We start from the raw sequence: 14,108 nt of genomic DNA, 5'->3' as shown, positions 1-14,108 counted from the left end.
ATTGTTAACTTAACAGTTATTCAACGGACACTCGCACCACTTTCATAAAATTGACATACGCTAAAAATAAAACTATTCCAAAAGTTCTTTAATTAAACTTTCGATAAAAACTTATTAATATTTTGTCACAGCATGAAAGAAGATTACGTTCTGTCATAAATTCATAAACTAATTCATTGTTCTTTGTAAACTCACAAGCAGTGGTTAAAAATGTGTATTGCCTATTTAATATTTTTATTAACGCTCCAATCTTCTATCGCTGAAAGGGACAGAACTCCCGTATTTGTGATAGACTACGACAATGTTCTCACCAACCTACCAAATAAAGCGAGCCCATTCATGAAGATGAAGTCATCAGACTTCTCAAACATTATTGAAGTAGCCATAGAGCGGTCTAAAGTTGTCGTATTATTCGTCGAGGAGACCTTTTCCACGGAAGACATAAGTATTAAAGATAAAATCGGCTCCCCCTTCTACCATTTAGATCAAGAGTTGAGGGAGAAAAAAGCTACCTACCTCCCATCTGTGAGCCAAGCGTTTAAGACGCTAAAAAGTCATCTGCAGCCATTAGCGAGTTATGTGTTTTATTTGAGCGATTCGAGTTCCAAACTGCGGATTTACGATAAAAACTTGAGGCACTTTTATATCTATTTTAAAGATGGTGCGAACGAGACGCGGTCGTCCGCGTTGAGGCGTCACGATTTGCTTATGCAGGAAGTATATTTGGTCGTTCGTCAGATCGCTGCCGGCCCAGTGGTGGCGTTTTATACTGGCAAAGTTAACCCGGTTGTTGTGGAAACATTGAAGTTGGTGCCCACCAAAACGGAGAATGTTAGGCCCCATCCAGGAGTCACGATTTTTAGCAGCGGAGCACTTTTTAAATTTATTGGTTAGTTTTTGGTATATAGTGCCAATTCTCTTGTACAGAATCAATGTTTTTGAGTCGGGGGTTAAAAATGTGTTAATTGTTAATCGACCATATAAGAGATCTACTTGGTCAGAGACCCGTGCCGTAAATTGGCTCGGTATCAGGGCTGATAATAGTGGTAAATATAATAGGTACGAGACTACGAGTTTTATATTTTTTTAGGTGTCTACGCGTCGATAGGCTTACGTCGATCCATGTTCAGCCAAATTCCTGTAGTCGCAGAGGAGTCTTGGGACGAGCGTGGACTTACAACTCGAATGACCTACACAGACTTCGAACTGGAATTCTCTTTTGGATTCAAAGAAGACCGTTGGACTATTGGTATTTTACTAGCATAACTAAGAAATATTGAGATATATAAAAGAAGGCTCACGGTTACGCCATATAATGCCGACCTTTACAGCTCATAACAAAACCTTTAATTGAATGTTATATGATATGAAAATTAAGCTTTAATTTGCTATACTCCGCGAGAAGCAAGAGAATCTGTATGGTGTAATTTAAAATTTCTTCAATCCTTATACTCCACACCAAACAGATCTCAGAGTATCTCAACAGTTCAAAGTCAAAAATATCTTTATTCAAGTAGGCCCATAGGTGGCACTTTTGATACGTACATGAGAATTACACGGTAGTGAGATGATGGCGATAACCATATTCGTAAACTTAAAACTAAAGCTACGAGGGTTCCAAACGCGTCCTGGTCTAAGAAGAAGCCCACAAACTGAGCAGGGTGGTGTTTTTTTTTGTTATCACATCTCTCATTGTCATTTAAAATTATCAGAAGAGCGACCTGGTTAGAGCAATAATTCACACCCAAGCTTTTTTATCGATTACGTAGTCCTTCATACTATAATAGGACTTTTCTATAAGCTTACGTTTAATACAAACTGTACTTTATAAGAGACATCTCCAAGATGTCAATGGGTTCATGGCATATTATGGAATTTCCGACAAGTAACGTCTGCTTCGATCCAATATTTAAAAACCTGTAGTGAACGTTCCTTTTGCCATAGACAACGTGGCTCTACTGGAGTGGGGCGAGGAGGTGGGTCGCACGGAAGTACGCGTGGGCGCGCCGTGGAACTGGTCGTATGTTTGCAGCGAACCGCTCGTGCTGGTCAACATGAGGGACGGCAGTGCGGTCACGATCACGCACTACCAAGTGAGCCTCTTATTAAATTTTTTTTAAAAAAATTGGGTAGGCAGTGATTTTGTGCATATATGAAGTGCCCTTTTTATTGTACACACCACACGCTAGGAGCAGTGCCGGCAACTTAACCGTAGAGGTAGGCGTTGAGTCTCATGTAACTGTAATTACACGGCCCTTCAGACCGGAATACAGAAATTAAGATTTGCTTCAGAAATAAGTATATTAATGGTACCTTCCACGATTCTAACCTAATACTAAAAAGCTTAACAAAGATTAATATGATATATAAAATATAATATACTAGCTGTTACCCGCGACTTCGTCTGCGTTTGATTTTGTTTTTTGATGTGGCATTCAATTTAGTTGTAATTCCTAAAAAAAAATAAAGTAAGTATTCAGTATCGCTACGCCTTAAATGAGGGGTTTGCTGCTGTCCGCTGAGGAGTTCTGTCCTCTATCTCCAACCACATTCATTAGATCTACACAAAGTTTAGGCAAAATTAAACACATATTACAACGTCTATAGTACAGAAATAATTATTTAAATCGGTTATAATTTGTTGGAGTTATGGTGTAAAATCGTCAAACACTTTCATCCCCTCTCCCAAAGGAACCGAGCTTATTATCGGGATAAAAAGTATCCTATATTACTTCTAACACTTCCAAGAATATGTGTACAAAGTTTCATGAGGATCAGTTGAGTAGTTTTTGCGTGAAAGCGTAACAAACAAACTTACATTGACATTTATAATATTAGTAGGGATAATAGCGCAATTTATTGTCAATACAGTATTGTTACTAGATCTCGCGGTAAAATAACTAGATGGCCCTCGTTTTATAACATATAGGTAATGTCATATTCGTCGACCTCCCTTGCGCAACGGTGTGCGCTGTGTATTTAAGTAAGAGGTCGCGGGTTCGACTCCCAGTATGGGCGATTTGGGAATTGATAATTTCTGAATTTTCTCTGGTCTGGTGGGAGTCTTTGGCCTCGGCTAGTTACCATCATACCGACAAAGACGGCCGCTAAGCGATTCAGTGTTCCGGTGCGACGTCGCGTAGGAACCGATTAGGGGTATGACTACCATACTCCTTAACTGGTTAGCCCGCTACCATCTTAGACATTGCAGTCGAGGAATAACTTGTAGTGGAATAAAAAAAAAATTAAAAATTAAAAATCTTAGTAAACTTTCGCGCGATGCAATAATTTCTAACTTAGGTAGAAACCTCCCAGTTGGCACCGTGTTGTCTTCCAGATCCAGCCCTTCAATTTCAAGGAATATATCATCGGCCGCCGCAGCAACAGCACAGATCGCACCCGGTGTTTTGGCCCCGCTGTCAACTGCGGGCCGTACTTCAATGCCCACATTCTCGCTGGGCTAATGGTGACGTTCTTCTGTACAGTCATACTGACGTATGGAGTTGTCTCCCTTTACAATATAAATGCGAACAGCATATATGACGATGCGCAGGGTAAGCCGCTAGTGATCGTCGCAGAAGGGGGGCGCTAGGGAGTTTCGGTTGTCACGCTGGCAACATTAGCTTAAATGAGGGTACTTAGGTTTTTAAGATACGTTTAAAAATGGCGCCCAAAATTTTTTTCTCATCTCATTTTGACACCGCGTATTTCTACATTAGCTATTTTTGGACAAGAGGGAGAGCCAATAGGGGGAGCGGGGAGTGGCATTATCCTAGGAAAGGGATAAATATAAAATACTAGCTATTGCCCGCGACTTCGTCTGCGTTTTATTTTGTCCTTTGATGTGGCATCAAATTTAGTTGTAGTTCTAAAAAAAAATAAAGTATTCAGTAAAAGTAAAGAGCCAAGTAAATATTCAGTAAAGAGCCTTAAATGAGGGGTTTGCTGCTGACAGCTGAGGAGTTCTGTCGTCTATCTCCAACCACATTCATCAGATCTACACAAAGTTTGGGCAAAATTAAACACCTCTATAGTACAAAAATAATTATTTAAATCGGTTATAATTTGTCGGAGTTATGGTGTAAAATCGTCAAAAACTTTCATCCACTCTCCCAAACGAACCGAGCTTAATGTCGGGATAAACAGTATAATACTTCTCACACTTCCAAGAATATGTGTACAAAGTTTCATGAGGATCGGTTAAGTAGTTTTTGCGTGAAAGCGTAATAAACAAACTTACATTGACATTTATAATATTAGTAGGGATTAGTAGGGATAAAACGTCGCCGAATTGGGTGGCCATTGGGGTACCTATTACTTAATACTTTAGATGAAATGTAATATGTAGGTGTTTTTTATAAAGCTACGTATTGCGCACAAAAAGTTTAGAATATTTCTTAAGGAAAATTGTTTATTTATAATATCTAATGTCTCCCATCAATCTCTCAAGTGGGTGGAAAACTCCTCGTTAGGATAAGGAAAGATTTGAATGGATTTCGTTAATCCAGTAAACGTAGGTAGGCGAGATTGTGCTAGCTATTAAAAATAGTGACAACATCACTATCGTGACTATTAAACGAATATTTCACGTATTACAGAAAAATGTCGTTGCAAAATTACCTCGTATCCTTGCCGCTATGGCGTTTATAGTCCATCCACTATAACTTGACCCCTATTTTATACAGGACACAAGTTATTGTGAATGGACTGCAAATACATTATTTTATGCATCGCCTTAATGCAAAAATGGCACCCATTGGATATTTTTTTTTTTAATCTTTATTTAAAGAGCTTTGTCGTCAATGCGACTATGCTGCTCTATTGGATATTTTGTTTACTATAACCTCCTAGACAAATTTTACAATAAATATAATAATATTCGTATACCTACAGGGTTAAATAAAAATTCCAAAAAGCTCGTCGGCATGTAGTTATAATTTTTTTTTTATTAAAAGTTTACATTAGTTCTACGACTTTTTTTTAACTCGATAGTTTGTGAAATATTCAATATTCATTATTTTAAATAGATACAACAGCGCGCGAACCACGACTCGTTTGTTCCTGCCAAGTGTTTGGCAACAGGGACATGTATTTGGGTTGTAATGTCACTTTACAGAAATAAAATGCTTTATTATCATTTTTGTGTGAAATAAATTACTACTGAATTTTGAAAGGTCGTAGAACAAAATTTGTTAGTTTTAATGATAAGAACTACAGAAGAACACTGAGGGTTTTCTTGTATTTTTTATTTAACCATATAAGGTTTAAGTACTACTTATTATTAAGAATTTACGTTGTTTTAATTTGTAAGTAATTTGTAAGTTTGCCAATAAATTAGTTAATAATTAATATGTCGTATAATTTTATCTTTATTAAATTTTCTTTTACGCGTATAAAGAAAATTTCTCTATTTATCGTTCTATGGAAACATGAACAAAAAAATAGCATGCGTGTATCTGAAAAATAATATTAAAGGCATTATCGTCTAAGAAAAAAAACATTTTGGTTGTATTGAATATTTTATTGAAATAGAATATTATTTAAAACATTTCGTGTTCAAGTCGGATGAAATTGTCTTTGCGTAGTAATATACATATTTGTTTTTTCACATTATTTTTAGAAATGAACTGCCTATTCTTAATAATTATGAATAAGGAAACTGAAATGTTCGTGTACTGTTTTTGTCGGATAAACACCGATAAAAAGTAGAGACTTTCAGGACATCGTACGCCTAATAGGCTCAAGTTAAAAACCTCAATTATGGAATGTCTCTCCCCCAATTTCAACATAATTTATCTATAGTAAAACTAAACTACTATTAAACTTGGTTTGCAAAGCAAACATTATCATTTGCTGGGACTCTGTAAGTGGGGTATACAATAACTAACTAAAGTCCTGGATTTGGAAAGGTACATGTCGGACATACGCCAACAGTTATTATGCATCGCGCTCACAACCACGTATGCAGAGCCTTTACTAGATAATGAAGCTGAATGTTGTCCTAATGTGTCGGGCATACACCGACAAAGGCCCGATACAGCTATTAGTTTCCTAATCCATTGACAAATAACGTAATAATGTTATAATTGAACATTAACCAATGACTCTGCGTATATTTCACCGTTAGGATTCTCTCCCATGCACCCATAAATACCAGAGTCGTTTTCCTGCAAGTTTTTAATAGTCAAATCGGCAATGGTAGCGTTGCCTTGAACGGAATATTGGATGTGGAGTTTGTCGTTTTGCGCCAGGTTTTGCGTGTTCCGTGACCATGACACTTTTGGTGCGGGTACGCCGGCGATTTGACAGTGAACGGTGATGTCTCCGCCTTTCTGTGCTGTCAGTTTCCGTTCAGGTTGCTTTGTGAACTGTGGGGCACCTGGGGACGAAATAATGAGATCTCTGAGCAAAAGGAAACCGACTTTTATTTGTGTGGAAACGGGAAAAAAAAAAATCCTGTGCAATTTATTCACACACGCCGGACGTGTAACTTCTGAAAAGTAGCCTACGAGAGATTGAGGTGGATGTAGTGTATCAGAACTATTAGGATAAATGTAAGGTTTATTATTTAGTTTCCATGGTAACTAGAATAGGTAAAAAATATAAAATGTTTTCCATCTCACTCTGTCCTATACATTTATGTATTTGTCTCTTTGGTAACTTAAATAGGAAAAAAACAGATAAAATGGTATGTATATTTCCGTCTCATTCAAAGTCAAAGTCAACGTCAAAAATATCTCTATTCAAGTAGGCCCATAGTTGGCACTTTTGATGCGTAGGTACATAAGAATTACACGGTAGTGAGATGATGGCGATAACCACATTCCAACTTAAAACTAAAGCTACGAAGGTTCCAAACGCGTCCTGGTCTAAGAAGAAGCCCACAGCAAACTTAGCCGGGTGTTTTTTTTTTGTTATCACCATCTCACAATGTAATTTAAATTTATTAGAAGAGCGACCTGGTTAGAGCAATAATTCACACCCAAGCTTTTTTATCGATTACCTAGTCCTTTATACTATAATAAGACTTTTCTATCAGCTTACGTTTCATACAAACTTTGAACTTTTTAAGAGAAATCTTCAAGATGTCACTGGGTAGTTTATTGTAGAATTGTATGCAATTTCCTTCAAACAAATTATGAATTTTATGTAACCTAGTATTTTGCACTGTAAGTTTATTCTTACTTCTAGTGTTTAAATTTTTGCAGTCACAAATTCTTTGCCGGCTTCATCCTACACATTTTTGTATTTGTGTCTCTGTCTGTCGTTTTTTCCGTAGCATCCGGTTTGAAATCACAAAGATCCTAAAGAAGTTTCACTTCAAAAAAATTATCAAATTATAAAGTAGGTACCTATAAAATAAAATTTCAAATCGGAAACCCGACTACGCAGAAATTATTTTTTTCACTTAGGACCCGTCCGTGTTCCCAATGATCACGTTATCATAATTTATCAAGTCATTTGTGGGATTGAGTATATGCTTTTATAATACGATTCCCAAGGTAATTTTGGACCTGCCAATGTATAAGTATAAACATTCAAACCCATTTAATAATGTTACTATACGATTGGTGAATTCCTTAACGACAAGTCTGCTTGGAAGCAGCCGCTCTCGTCTCTCACAAGATATTAAATTTAAAACATAGTGAACTGTAAAATAATGTTGAAAAAGAGCAATCTGCTGAGTTTCTTGCCGGCCATTCTCGGTGGAATCTGCCTTCCGAACCGGTGGTAGAGTCACTACAAACAGACTGACTTGACGTTTCGAAAGTGCTTATAAACTGGGCCTACTTGAAATAAATGAATTTTGAATTTCCTTATAATCGAAATAAGTCATTGGGTTTAGAAACAACCCGTCATATTGAAATCAGAATCGGGGCTCAATTTAATGTTGTCTAAATGTACTTTAATCCACGGTTTACTGCAATAACGTACAATATCGTACATTTGCCGTACATTTTTCCTGTATAGTTTCAACCTATTTGGAAATCTTACTTATACCCATTCAATACGAAAAAAAAAGTTAGTGGCACGGTCTATAGGTACTGTACAAGAAAAATTTTGGAAAGTTTGTTTTGGAGATATTTTATGTAGTTCCACCCTCACTTTTCAAATATTAAAACGCGAGGCATAGAGAAGTTTCCAACGCGACATAGTTTTTATACAAGGAGTAGGAAGAGCTTTGCTACCTGTTTTCCAATATGCACTGCAAAGGCCTTTCCGGGAATTTTCTAGGCAAAAGTGTTTCGCCCAAGGCTGTATCTTCGAATACTAAAAGGTTGGAGCTAAGTGTTGGTATGTTGAAAAAAAAATGGTTACTCACTGACAACTGTCAGTCGCATGGTATGTTGCTTCGGTTCGCCAACCTCGTTGTCCACTAGACACATGTAGGTCCCCTGGTCTTCCAGCCACGTGTCCTTGATGAGCAGTCTTTTCCCCGAGGTCCTGTTGTACCGGGTCACGCGATCTTTGGGCGAGTTGTTCACGTTCTTCCCGTCTTTGTACCAGTCCGGGTATGCCAGCGGACTGTTAATGAATATGCCAGCGTACTTTTAATGAATATGCCAGCGGACTTTTAATGAATATGCCAGCGGACTGTTAATGAATATGCCAGCGGACTGTTAATAAATATGCCAGCGGACTTTTAATGAATATGCCAGCGGACTGTTAATGAATGAATTAATGAATACACTTTTATTGTACACCACATAAAATACAGCAAAATTTTATATAACAAGTTCACACAATGCGTACAATTTGGTTTTATCGCTACATAGCAATCTCTTCCGGGCAACCAAACCAGGCGATCTTCCAGATAACCTTATGTTCTTTTTGACATCACATACACAGAGATGACAAACTGAGGGTATGCAGCGGAGGTTTAGAATAGATTTAAAACACTTACGTGCCACCATAGATACAGTATATCATGGTCACAGATCCGACTGTAGCAGTGAAATCGCTGGAGACATACAGCGGGTAAACTCCGTTGTCCTTCGGTCCACTGGCTGGCACGACAGTTTCCAACACATGTTCAGCCAATACCACATCGCTATCAGAAACTTGACTCCTCGCCACACAAACATACTTGAAACTACCACTCGTGTCTTCTTTGGTAACGTTAGTGAAATACAGATCGCCTTCGGGGGACAAAGTTATGCGACGGTCGAGGATGCTTCTAGACGCACTCGGGTCTGTCAATGATTGGTATATCCACACAATTTCGGGTTTTGGATACGAATCTGGGATATCGCATTCCAGTTTGTACATCTTCCCCTCGATTGGTTTATGGTTTCTCATTTCGACTCTAGGTTTGTCTATGTACATTCGTTTTAAATTGACACGTGTGGTGGAAACCCCGTATTTGGATTCGGCGAGGCATTGGTAGAGGGCCTCGTCGTTTTTGGTCGGGTTTTTGAAAATTAGAGTACCTTCGTTTTCACGTTGGACGATGTCGCCATTCTGTGTAAAAGGTTGGCCGTTTTTCAGCCATTTGTAACTGGAAATAAATAATTTCTTCATCATTAGTGTAAAACACGATTTCCTTCACCTAAAAATACTTTAGGTAACTAAAATTGCTAGAAATAAAACGTAGCTTTTGTCGCGTTTGAGTTTGCAAATTCTAAAATTTCAGTCATTCACGCTCCTCAGATAACATCACCACTAGGGCACGGGTCTCCTCCCACAATGACAGGCCGCAGTTAAGGCTGTAGTCCACCACGCTGGCCCAGTGCGGATTGGTGGACTTCACACACCTTTGAGAACATTATGAAGAACTGTCAGGCGTGCATGTTTCCTTCTCCGTTAAAGCAAGTGATATTTTAATTGCTAAAAACGCACATAACTTTATTTAGAGGTGCGTGCCGGGATTCGAACTCGCCCCCTCGAAAGTTAAGTCGAATAACTACTCACTGGGCTATCACCGCTGCCTTATATAAAACTAGCTGTTGCCCGCGACTTCGTCTGCGTTTGATTTTGTATATAAAGTATTCAGTATCGCTAAGCTTTAAATGAGTATATATAGTATATATATATAACATGTGACTGCCAATTAATTATAGACAAATAATTTGAAATAAAATAAAATTGCGACTATAATTAAAGATCTAAGCTATCCTATCTCTTAAGTTGGACCAGACTGCTCACGGTATACCAATTTAATTTTAAATCGGTTAAGTAGTTTAGGAGTCCATCGCGGACAAACATCGTGACAGGAGATTTATATATATTAAGATTATATTTAACTAGCTGTTGCCCGCGACTTCGTCTGCTTTTGATTTTGTTTTTTGATGTGGCATTAAATTTAGTTGTAGTTCTAAAAATAATTAAAGTATTCAGTATCGCTAAGCCTTAAATGAGGGGTTTGCTGCTGTCCGCTGAGGAGTTCTGTCCTCTATCTCCAACAACAGTTCGGGCAAAATTATACACATATTATAACCTCTATAGTACAGAAATAATTCTTTAAATTGGTTATAATTTGACGGAGCTATGGCGTAAAAATCATTATACACTTTCATCCCCTCTCCCAAAGGAACCGAGCTTAATGTCGGGATAAAAAAGTATCCTATATTACTTCTAACACTTCCAAGAATATGTGTACAAAGTTTCATGAGGATCGGTTAAGTAGTTTTTGCGTGAAAGCGTTACAAACAAACTTACATTGACATTTATGATATTAAAGTAGGGATAGGGATAAATAAATAAAATAAATAAATATACTACGACAATACACACATCGCCACCTAGGACCAAAGTACGCGTAGCTTGTGTTATGGGTAGTAAGATGACTGATGAATATTGTTATGAATTATATATACATAAATACTTAGAAAATACATATAAACACCCAGACACTGAAAAACACTTAATGCTCATCACACAAACATTTTCCAGTTGTGGGAATCGAACCTACGGCCTTGGACTCAGAAAGCAGGGTCGCTGTCCACTGCGCCAGTCGGCCGGATAGGGATAAACCTGCATGACAGTTTTTCGTTATTTTATCAAAGGCGTGTGAAGTCTAATAAGTTAGGGGGGTGGACGACGGCCTAAATCCTTCTCATTCTGAGAGCAGACCTCTGGGCCGGTAATGGGTCAAAAATGACTAAATAAAAATGACATACCTCACTCCTCCCGGGTTGCCCTCCGTGACACAGTCGATAGATACTTCCTTGTTGTCTCTAAACAGCACTTCGGATGGCAGCTGTTTCAGCACTGGCGTTTGGTCTACGGGCAGCGATGCGCCTAAATAAATAAAGTATTTAATAAATTTAATTTTCAATATGTAGATACTCCTTAAGAATTATTTTTAACCCAGTTTTCATATCAGCACGTACATTAGTAAACACTTTCATTGTTTCAAACTTTTAAGTTTTTTCACTAATAAAAAAAAAAACATGTCGAAAAGCAAATGTTGGATTTGTATGTAAGAGTCCCACTCTGCCCGTCTTGCTTGTCGTGACACAGTCGATAGACACTTCATTGTTGTCTCTAAACAGCACTTCGGATGGAAGCTGTTTCAGAACTGGCGTTTGGTCTACGGGCAGCGATGCGCCTAAATAAATAAAGTAATAAGTAAATATACTACGACAATACACACATCGTCATCCAGCCCCAAAGTAACACAGCTTGTGTTATGGCCTATGGGTACTAAGATAACTAATGAATATTTTTATGAATACTTTTAAAAATACTTTTAAAAATACAAATAAACACCCAGACACTGAAAAACATTCATGTCCATCACACAATCATTTTGCAGTTGCGGGAAACGAACTCACGGCCTTGGATCAGAAAGCAAGCACCCTGCCCACTGCGCCAATCGGCCAATCTAAATTTAATATTAGAATATCTATTTATTTTATTTTTTTATACACTTTATTTGTACACCACAAATAGGAAAAAAAAAATGGACACAACAAAAATAAACTTAAAAAGTAGGATACAAAGGGCGGCCTTATCGCTTAGTAATATAGAGCACAGTAAAACCAACTGTGCCTTAATTTATGGCATGTTTTTAAAAAAAAAAGCCGTCGCGCCGTTTTCCGTGATTAATATTTTCGCTTTTTGGTCTTTTGTTAATAATTTAAAATGACCAGTTTAAATTGGAAAGTAGTGCGATAGTAGATTTTACTCCGCCTTGAATTATAATCCAGGCACTAATCGCGAGTAAATAAACTACGAGTATTACGACCAAAATCTAGAGAGCAATTCACACAATTACAAATTTACAATTTATAATGCGAAAGCAGCATAAAATGGTCAGTTATTTTCTGAGAATATATTTCAAAGTTTATTCTGTTTTTTTCCTCGCAAGTGCTTATAGAAAAGTCCTATTATAGTATAAAGGACTACTTAATCGATATAAAAGCTTGGGTGTGAACTATTGCTCTAACCAGGTTGCTCTTCTAATAATTTTAAATGACACTGTGAGATGGTGATAACAAAAAAAAAACACCCGGCTAAGTTTGTTGTGGGCTTCTTCTTAGACCAGGACACGTTTGGAACCCTCGTAGCTTTAGTTTTAATCTTACGAATATGGAATATGGTTATCGCCATCATCTCACTACAGTGTAAATCTCATGTACGCATCAAAAGTGCCACCTATGGGCCTACTTGAATAAAGATATTTTTGACTTTGACTTTGACTTTACATTACTTGTTACACTCTCGGCTTTCTTAACGCATTTGCTATTAGCTCACGCGCCCAATACAGCCTTGACTATAAAATGATATGTAACATTACTCGTTGCATAATATACTGTTATGAAAGAACGCGCTGGTAAGTATGCTCTGTTGTAAGTAGTTTAAGACGCCATAAACATGGAATAGTAAGCAAAATCCCAAGGGCTTATAATGCTGTTTTATTTGGAACAGGGGACGTGTTCAAAAACTTTAAAAGTAAGTGGTGTCGACACACCAAAATATAATATAAACATTTTGTTTTATTTAAGAAAATTCCCATAATCAACAAATACGTTGCCAACCTACACACAACAATAATATAAACAAAAAGTATTTTATTAAAAATAAATCCTTTCAGTCAAAAATATGATGACAACTAATACTTACACCAAAACTAAAACATAAACATAACAAAAATATGCTCCCTACACACCTAAATAATATGGTACTTAAAGTAACGTACATAAAATAATTAAGATTTCTTACCTAACACTCCAGTGACAGTCAGCAAAACAAAATTTATGAGTATCATTCTATAATTGGTCACGTATTGCACTGAAAAAAAAAAAACCTTGAATTTACAAAAAGACATAAAAGTTATTTAATTTTCAATAGGTAGATACTCCTTAAGAATTATTTTTAACCCATTTTTCATATCAACACATACATTAGTATACACTTTCATAGTTTCAACCTTTTAAGTTTTTTACACTAATAAAAAAAAGTGTGTGCGCGCGCATCATAAAAATTCACTCTCATAATTTTTCTCCATGCGCCAAAAGAAGTATAACTTAAAAAAAAACATGTCGAAAACAAATGTTCGATTTGTATGTAATAAGAGCTCTTATTTTTTTTCCTCCTGGCTTTCCACAGATTAGCCAATGTCATTAAGTTTAGAGTTATTATTTAATTTCAGTAATAAATATTTAAGAAAAAAACAATTGAAAGTACTTACAGTTGTCTATGTCTATTGATATACCAAATCAATTGGCGGGAAAATTACTTTTAACTGATTTTCGATTCTATTTAAGTTTATATATGGCGAGGTGTGTCATCTTCTAAATAATGATTAAGTATGTTAAAAAGTACCTAAGTACTTATGTGTAATGTTACACTGCAATATAATAATATATAAAATAATAATATAATATAAATTATGAGGTAGTCAGTTTGTCAGGCTGAATATGTCTATTTCTTATAATTGATGCGAATAGTTCGGATAATGATTTATTTCTTGCATTTTTTTTAATCGTTCTTTTACATAAATTAATTCATAATTCGTTTAAAGGAAATTGCATACAATTCTAAAATAACCTACCAATTGACATCGTGGAGATGTCTCTTAAAAAGTTCAAAGTTTGTATTAAACGTAAGCTTATAGAAAAGTCCTATTATAGTATAAAGGACTTTGTAATCGATAAAAAAGC

At 36.6% G+C, this 14,108-nt stretch overlaps 2 protein-coding genes across 2 annotated transcripts; one reads left to right on the top strand and one right to left on the bottom strand.

Moving 5' to 3' along the window:
* Positions 1–330: 330 nt before the first annotated feature.
* Positions 331–3,592, top strand: LOC120635152. Its single transcript, XM_039906085.1, has 4 exons — positions 331–889; positions 1,091–1,249; positions 1,945–2,093; positions 3,338–3,592. Exons 1-4 carry the CDS (start codon positions 340–342, stop codon positions 3,590–3,592), a joined length of 1,113 nt encoding a protein of 370 aa, XP_039762019.1. The 5' UTR covers positions 331–339.
* A 1,932-nt stretch (positions 3,593–5,524) lies between these two features.
* On the bottom strand, positions 5,525–13,758 carry LOC120635061 (hemolin-like). Its single transcript, XM_039905964.1, has 6 exons — positions 13,637–13,758; positions 13,168–13,236; positions 11,121–11,241; positions 8,906–9,499; positions 8,324–8,526; positions 5,525–6,379 (listed from the first exon to the last, which is right to left on the bottom strand). The coding sequence occupies exons 2-6, from the start codon at positions 13,211–13,213 to the stop codon at positions 6,081–6,083; spliced, it is 1,263 nt and encodes a 420-aa protein (XP_039761898.1). The 5' UTR covers positions 13,214–13,236; positions 13,637–13,758; the 3' UTR covers positions 5,525–6,080.
* Between the last annotated feature and the right edge of the window lie 350 nt (positions 13,759–14,108).

Source organism: Pararge aegeria, chromosome 26 (assembly GCF_905163445.1).
Source record: "Pararge aegeria chromosome 26, ilParAegt1.1, whole genome shotgun sequence".
NCBI classification, from domain to species: domain Eukaryota; kingdom Metazoa; phylum Arthropoda; class Insecta; order Lepidoptera; family Nymphalidae; genus Pararge; species Pararge aegeria.
The sequence above is the reverse complement of the archived record's forward strand: the minus strand, read 5'-3'. Positions and strand labels throughout refer to the sequence as shown.

Coding starts and splice junctions, on each gene's coding strand:
- LOC120635152 (XM_039906085.1), top strand. CDS start 340: ATGAAGATGAAGTCATCAGACTTCTCAAACATTATTGAAGTAGCCATA. Junction 890..1,090: donor AGCACTTTTTAAATTTATTG/GTTAGTTTTTGG, acceptor ATATTTTTTTAG/GTGTCTACGCGTCGATAGGC. Junction 1,250..1,944: donor AGAAGACCGTTGGACTATTG/GTATTTTACTAG, acceptor CTTTTGCCATAG/ACAACGTGGCTCTACTGGAG.
- LOC120635061 (XM_039905964.1), bottom strand. CDS start 13,213: ATGATACTCATAAATTTTGTTTTGCTGACTGTCACTGGAGTGTTAG. Junction 11,242..13,167: donor GACTGTCACTGGAGTGTTAG/GTAAGAAATCTT, acceptor TTATTTATTTAG/GCGCATCGCTGCCCGTAGAC. Junction 8,527..8,905: donor TACTGTATCTATGGTGGCAC/GTAAGTGTTTTA, acceptor ATTCATTAACAG/TCCGCTGGCATACCCGGACT.